At 48.3% G+C, this 7,500-nt stretch overlaps 1 protein-coding gene across 9 annotated transcripts in view; it reads right to left on the bottom strand.

Moving 5' to 3' along the window:
• Positions 1-7,439, bottom strand: part of tpm2 (tropomyosin 2 (beta)) — a 14,687-nt gene extending 7,248 nt beyond the window's left edge. For 5 of the 9 annotated variants that reach the window (XM_061079660.1, XM_061079677.1, XM_061079644.1 and 2 more), the window contains exons 1-2: positions 3,145-3,276; positions 160-293 (exon numbers count right to left, since the gene is read on the bottom strand). In XM_061079660.1, the coding sequence (XP_060935643.1) occupies positions 160-293; positions 3,145-3,276 (266 nt within the window). Of the gene's footprint in view, positions 1-159; positions 294-3,144; positions 3,277-4,846; positions 4,973-7,325 lie in introns of those variants that run through there. The other 4 variants (XM_061079636.1, XM_061079616.1, XM_061079627.1 and 1 more) reach the window with 1 other exon arrangement.
• Between the last annotated feature and the right edge of the window lie 61 nt (positions 7,440-7,500).

The following is a 7,500-nucleotide window of genomic DNA, read 5'->3' as shown; positions in this document are numbered from 1 at the left end:
ACTTTTACTTTGTTACTGTACTTCATGTATCTGTACTTTACTCAAGTGAATATATGTTCAGGTTCTTTTCACTTGAGGTGTATTCTGAGCTGCTTTGGTCAGATGTTAGTTTGAGTTGTGGAGCTGCTCTGGGACAAAGGGCGTTCAGAAGTTCTTCACCTCTCGCTCTCGTCTGCAGCTTTCTCCGCCTCCTCCAGCTTCTGCAGGGCGGTGGCCAGGCGCTCCTGAGCTCGGTCCAGCTCCTCCTCCACCAGCTGGATGCGTCTGTTGAGAGACGCCACCTCCGCCTCCGCCTGCACGGGTCACAGAAACCAGAAGAAGAATCAGATCAGGTTCACCCTGAGGCCAGCTGTAATGCTGTCGCCTAGCAACCGAGCTGCAGCGGGTTCTTTAACATGTAGCGTTAGCGGCTCCGTTGGGTTGGAGCCACAAACGTTAGCACTGGGTTAGCGTTAAGTTCGTCACCGAAGCCCAATGCATCCTGGGATATGTGTCCCCCCCCCCCAGGATCATGATTGAGAGCTGAGACGGACACGGGATTGGCCGAGTATGAGTGGGCGGGACCTTGATACCTCAGCTCCACTCCTCCATCACTACACTGCCTGCAAATCACGTCCTCACCACCAGATGGCAGCGTTCACATCCCAGATGTTTTGGCTTCATTCTTCAGGAAGTGGAGACGCCTCGTGTATTAATTAGTATTAATGATACTTGACAGGATGAGGTTTAGTATTTGTTGTACACAGTGGTGGGAAGTAACTTAAGTAGATTTTTCACATATCTGTACTTTACTTGAGTATTTATTTTCCTGACGACTTTTTACTTTTACTAGGAGCAACGTGGACCTCTCTCTCTCTCTCCCTCTCTCTCTCTCTCTCTCTCTCTCTCTCTCTCTCTCTCTCTCTCTCTCTCTCTCTCTCTCTCTCTCTCTCTCTCTCTCTCCCTCCCTCCCTCCCTCCGTCCGTCCGTCCGTCTCTCTCTCTCTCTCTCTCTCTCTCTGTCTCTCTCTCTCTCTCTCTCTCTCTCTCTCTCTCCCTCCCTCCCTCCCTCCGTCTCTCTCTCTCTCTCTCTCTCTCTCTCTCTCTCTCTCTCGTGCCCGCTGTCTTAATTTTGGTACTTGTACTTTTACTTTTGACACTTAAGTAAATTTCAACACCAGATACTTTTTATACTTAAGTACATTTAATATGAGCGACTTTAAGACTTTTACTCAAGTCATTTTCTGACGGGTGACTTTTACTTTAACCGAAGTCACTTTCAGGTACTTTTACTCAAGTATGGCTTTCAAGTACTTTCTACACCACTGGTTGTACTTCAGTACTAAACGGGTTTTAAAGAAGTACTCTGCTGTTGTTCACAGGAACATTCTCCATCTTCTGTTCTACAGCTGAGAGCCGCTCAGTCACGGTCCGACCGGAAGCTCCTCGAGTAACGGGAGCTTCCCCCGGTGTCCCCCCGGTGTGACCGTGTCCCGGGCCCGTCCCCCGGTGTCCCCCCGGTGTGACCGTGTCCCGGGCCTGTCCCCCGGTGTCCCCCCGGTGTGACCGTGTCCCGGGCCCGTCCCCCGGTGTCACCGTGTCCCGGGCCTGTCCCCCGGTGTCCCCCCGGTGTGACCGTGTCCCGGGCCTGTCCCCCGGTGTCCCCCCGGTGTGACCGTGTCCCGGGCCTGTCCCCCGGTGTCCCCCCGGTGTGACCGTGTCCCGGGCCTGTCCCCCGGTGTCCCCCCGGTGTGACCGTGTCCCGGGCCCGTCTCCCGGTGTTACCAGAGGTGTCAAAAGTATTCACATTCATTACTCAAGTAGAAGTATAGATACTAGGGTTTAAAAATACTTTTGTAGAAGTTGAAGTTTCAACTCAAGCTTTTTACTTAAGTAAAAGTCTAAAAATACTGGTTTCAAAACTACGTAAAGTATAAAAGTATAAGTAATGTAAGGGACATTTTTTTCCATTAAGGACAAACTCTTAAGGGTCTCAGGGGCCTATAGTGCACTACCCCCCCTCCTCCTAAAAAAGCAGTTTTCTAAAGGCCATTATGACTATCATGTTATATTAAAATGTTATGTTGAAAAATGTGGGATGCACTAGGCTACCCGTTTCAGCTGCATATATGCCTATTGAAAATGATCACATTTTATTACAATGAAAATACATGAAAGTACCATATGTGTACTACTGAGCATTAACATGGAGACATGAGAACTAGTTGACAATAAGAATTGTAATAGTGCAAAAAGTCAAACTTCAGTGGAATGTTATCAATAACCTTTATTGGAAGAGACCTTGAGAGGGGGGGGGGGGTGTCAGTGTGTGTGGGTTGGCCCGCGAGTGCTCTCCCCCCCCCCCCCCTCCACTTCTTCTGAGCCCAGTCCACGACCGTGCGGTGGGGGGGGGGGGGGGGCGGGGGGGGGGCACCCCACTCAAACTCTCCTCCGGAATGAAAACGAGCCAAAATGAAATCGCAGTAACGAGCCTATTTTTAAAATGTAAGGAGTAGAAATAAAAAGTCGTCTGAAAAATAAATACTCCAGTAAAGTATAGATACCCAAAATTTCTACTTAAGTAAGGTAACGAAGTATTTGTACTTCGTTACTTGACACCTCTGGTTGTACTTGTACATCAGTACTAAACGGGTTTTAAAGAACAGCCGCTCAGTCACGGTTCGACCGGAAGCTCCTCGAGTAACGGGCCCGTCCCCCGGTGTCCCCCCGGTGTCCCCCCGGTGTCCCCCCGGTGTCCCCCCGGTGTGACCGTGTCCCGGGCCCGTCCCCCGGTGTGACCGTGTCCCGGGCCCGTCCCCCGGTGTCCCCCCGGTGTCCCCCCGGTGTGACCGTGTCCCGGGCCCGTCCCCCGGTGTCCCCCCGGTGTCCCCCCGGTGTGACCGTGTCCCGGGCCCGTCCCCCGGTGTGACCGTGTCCCGGGCCCGTCCCCCGGTGTCCCCCCGGTGTTACCGTGTCCCGGGCCTGTCTCTCGGTGTTACCGTGTCCCGGGCCCGTCCCCCGGTGTCCCCCCGGTGTCACCGTGTCCCGGGCCCGTCCCCCGGTGTGACCGTGTCCCGGGCCCGTCCCCCGGTGTTACCGTGTCCCGGGCCTGTCTCTCGGTGTTACCGTGTCCCGGGCCTGTCCCCCGGTGTCCCCCCGGTGTTACCGTGTCCCGGGCCTGTCTCTCGGTGTCCCTCTGGTCCTGCAGCAGCTCGGCCCGGTCCTCCGCTTCGTCCAGGTCCTGCTGCAGGTTCTGGATCTTCCTCTTCACCGAGTCCACGGACGTGAAGGCCGCCATGACGCTGTGTGGCTGTTACCATGGCAACGGCTCACACGCTCCCGATATGAAGACGCCACAACTTCAGAATAAAGCGATCCTCGGCACGACTCTTATTTTGAAGGTGACCTGTCTCTGAGGAGTAGGACCACTCAGGCTCTTCAGAGCATAAACTCAAGTAGAATCAATTTAACTTTTTTACTTTGAATGTACAGGTGTGTTGCTACGGCAACAAGCCCCCCCCACTCACAGAGGAAGAGGGACTTTATGTCCAGAGACTGTTAATAAAGATGTGAACGCTGCCATCTTACACCTGAGACGCTTTCTGAGAAGTTTGCTTCCATTTGTTATTTGATGATATAAAAACAGACTGTGGCTCCAGATGAGAGATATGAAATCTGTTGGATGATGGATGTGCTTCAGCTGTAAGATCGAGTGTGAACAGTATCACAGAGGGTCAGCACAATAAGTACACCAACCTTTACAATAAACAAATGTTGTTGCTTATAATTATTACTAGTAGTGACATCTGTAGAATTATGAGTATTACCAGCAGCTATATCTGCATTCTCTATCAAAGAGGCACAGCCTAGACATTGAGAGACAACCAATTGCGTGAGTACTTTTACTTTTAATACTTACAATATACTTGATATTCTATTTCATTGTTATTCTATTTTATTCTTTTTTTATTCTATTTTATACTAATTCTATTTTTATTTTATTTTTTTGGGTTGAAATTACTGAGCATTGCTTAAAGAGAGTGTGTGACCCAAGCATTTCTACTTCATGTTATCTCTGTTCATTTGACAATAAAAAAATCTTGAAATCTTGAAATCTTAAAAGTAAATTTAAAAGTAAGTACTTTTTACTTTTACTTAAGTAGGATTGTTGATGTAGTACTTTTACTTTTACTTGAGTATGTATTTTCCTGGGTACTTGTACTTTTACTTAAGTACTAAACTTCAGTACTTCCACGAGACGGAAGTTAGCATCGTGAATGAAACTGTTCATTCTGATTAGTAACTGGTGTAAATGACATGTGGAGTAAAGTCTGATTCAGGGTCAGTCTGCTTGGTGTCCATGTGGACGTGGACCGGTTGAGGGTCTGACTCAGCTGCTGCCAGACCTGGATCAGAGAAACCAGATCCTCCTCGGGGAGAATCTGCCCGAGGTGCTGACAGGCTTTACGACATGTTGGTGGAATGTGATACGACACATGATTTAATACGCTGCTGCGGCTCGACGGGAGTTTTCACACGATGCCGCTCCGGAGACTTCACACCAGCAGCTCTGAATTCTCTGTGAAGGTCGACAGCTGATTAATGTGTGTGAGTCTGACTGGTGTGTGTGTGTGTGTGTGTGTGTGTGTGTGTGGGTTTAAACCACCAGAGGGCGCTGCTGGTTTCCAGTCTGAGCAGCAACAAATGAAACAGGCTGAACACCAAGTGGACGATGTGACACCCGTCTTGACATCATCCTGACATCATCCTGACATCATCATGACATCATCCTGACATCATCCTGACATCATCCTGACATCATCATGACATCATCATGACATCATCATGACATCACTCCCTTCACTCACGTCTGCTGCCTTCTTCTCCGCCTGCTCCAGCTTCTCCTGGGCGTCCTTCAGCGACTCAGAGTATTTGTCCAGCTCATCCTCGACGCCCTTCAGCTTCTTCTGCAGACCCAGGAGCTCCTCCTCCAGCTACACAACACAAACACACACACAGACACACAACATGTCAGAGCGCGAGGAAGCGGATCATAAAGGACTGATGGAATAATGTAGAATAACTCTTACGATCCATCCCAGTACATTTCATACGCCTCAGAATGAATGAAGAGGAGTTCAGTGTTTATTGTGGAAACTTCTCTTCTTGTGCTTCAGGTGTCGTCTCCTTCAACTTTGAACATCTTTATTAAATCATATTTATTTCATCTGGAGCACTGAGCCACATGAGGGACAGTTAAAAAACACTTTACATCATTTACCAGACTTCATTCAGCTCGTCTGTCTCTGGAGCGTCTACAAGGACTGTAGATAAAACATGGACGGAATGAAGCTCAATCATCTCTATCGCCCCCTGGTGTCTGGCTGAGGTGGAGGTCAAAGCCTCCTCCTCCTCCATGTTAGCAGATGGGACATGAACCGAACAAAAAATCTAAGCAGACGTTAAATAAATGTTTGTAAAGATGTTTCTGTCATTTAGGTCGTTCTCATCTCTCTGATGTTTGTTCAAGTTTCTGATCAGTTTGGTTTTATTAAGTTATTATATTATATAAAAACAGGCTGAGACGTGATGATTGACAGCTGACACTGACTGATGGGCGGGACCTCGACATCACTGCTCCACTCCATGTAAAGATAACATCCATCTTTATTTACAGTAGTTAAACTGAAACCATAAAACAGTTTGTGGTTCTGATACATCGTTAACGCTCGTTCATATTATTACAACTCTTTGATCAGATCTCTGAAGGTTTCTGGTTCACAACCATCAGAACATTTCTTTGTTTTGGACGCGTCTTGTTTTCCAGTGACTCATTTCCAAAGATTGTGTCAGCGAGTCAGCGTTTGCACCAACAGCTTCATGTCCTATAAAAAGACAATTGTACCCGAGGATTAAGTCCTGAGGACAAATGCACTGTCTCCCTCCTGCAGCCATGTAAGGCCTCAGTCACAAATAGCCTGGACGCTCCTGATCCCGGCGTCCTGAACCAGCAGCCTTGACCATCGCTCAGGGGAGCAACAATTCAAAGAAGGCGGGTCTTCACAGGGAACCAGGAATAGACGAGTATTCAGTGGACAGAAGTGATGGTGAAGCATTGTCGTAGCAACAGGCCGGGATCCCCTGGGAACACAAGCTATGTGGACAGTTGCATAGTTGAAAAGTTGCTTTCTATTCATAGACGGCTATTTGATCTGGTTGATTACAGTGAGGAGCGCCAGTGGAGCGCCAGTGGAGCGCCAGTGGAGCGCCAGTGGAGCGCCAGTGGAGCGCCGCCAGGAGAGAGACGACCTGCAGCTTCACAGCTGGAAGCTGCAGATGTGACAGACAGCAACTGAACCATCTGAAGCATATTCTCATCCCTCAAAGGGAATTATGAGTTGTGATCATGACACGTTTTCTTATCCTGAAGTTTTTTAAGTACAACACATCACTGTTCAGACCTGAGCTCCAGGTCAGATCCAGAGATCACAGCTGAACATCTCAGCATCAGATCCTCCTCAGGGTTCAGGTGAGAGGTGGAGCAGCCGGGGGGGCAGACACACACAGGAAGTGACCTGTTACCTCTGCTGCAGAGGTCACGTGAGTTCAGTTTGTGTGATCGAACAGAAGCAGCTGCTTCGTTCTGCTCTACATTTTTGTAGTGTTTATATATTTATATATATATAAATAAAATATGATATTGGTTATAATTCTACCTATGCTGGATAGTCTCTAATATTATTCTGAGACGTGAGATGATTTTAAGCCTCTGATGAGTCACATGCAGGTTTAGAAAAGATGACACATTTTAGAGCCGATCACTAAAACCACAGATGCTGTTTGACCACAGGGTGGCGCTGTTCAGACTCGTGCTTCTCCGTTTCCTTTAATCCTTTGATCTCTGTCCCACTTTCTCATCATTATTTATATGGAGGATTTAAAATATTTAAGTGTGCTTTAAAATAAATTAAAAACAAATATAGATATAAAGAAGAGACGATAGAATCCTGATCTAAGACCCAGTGAAATAAGTCAAATTAAATAATAATGCTCTTTCCTCCACAGTTAGTTAAACTGGAAACAACCTCCTGGGCGGAGCTAATCACCAGAGGAGCTCATTGGACGGCTTAGCGACAGAGGAAGAAGTTTATAGTTTTTAAACGTTTCCAACCAACAAAGTTTATATCATTCAGTTAAAGAGATTTCCAGTCGAGCACTTTCCGGTGTAACGAGTAACTAAAGCATCTGTACAGTGATAATGGAACTGGGCCTGAGCCGGAACCCTGAGGAACTCCAGCTGTGATGGGAGCTCAGGTGAGTGGAGGCTGCAGCGCCACCTTGCGGTACCTGTTTGCACTTGTCCTCCGCTCCCTTCTTGTCTCCCTCCGCCTGCTCCGCCCGGTCGATGGCGTTCTCCTTGTCCAGCTTCAGCATCTGCATCTTCTTCTTGATGGCCTCCATGGTGGCTGGCTCCTGGGCTCCTCGGCAGCGGGTTCGGGTTGGTCCGGGTTGGTCCGGGTTG

The sequence above is a fragment of the Limanda limanda genome, chromosome 1 (genome assembly GCF_963576545.1).
Source record: "Limanda limanda chromosome 1, fLimLim1.1, whole genome shotgun sequence".
NCBI lineage: Eukaryota > Metazoa > Chordata > Actinopteri > Pleuronectiformes > Pleuronectidae > Limanda > Limanda limanda.
This window is presented reverse-complemented; position numbering and strand designations above follow the sequence as displayed.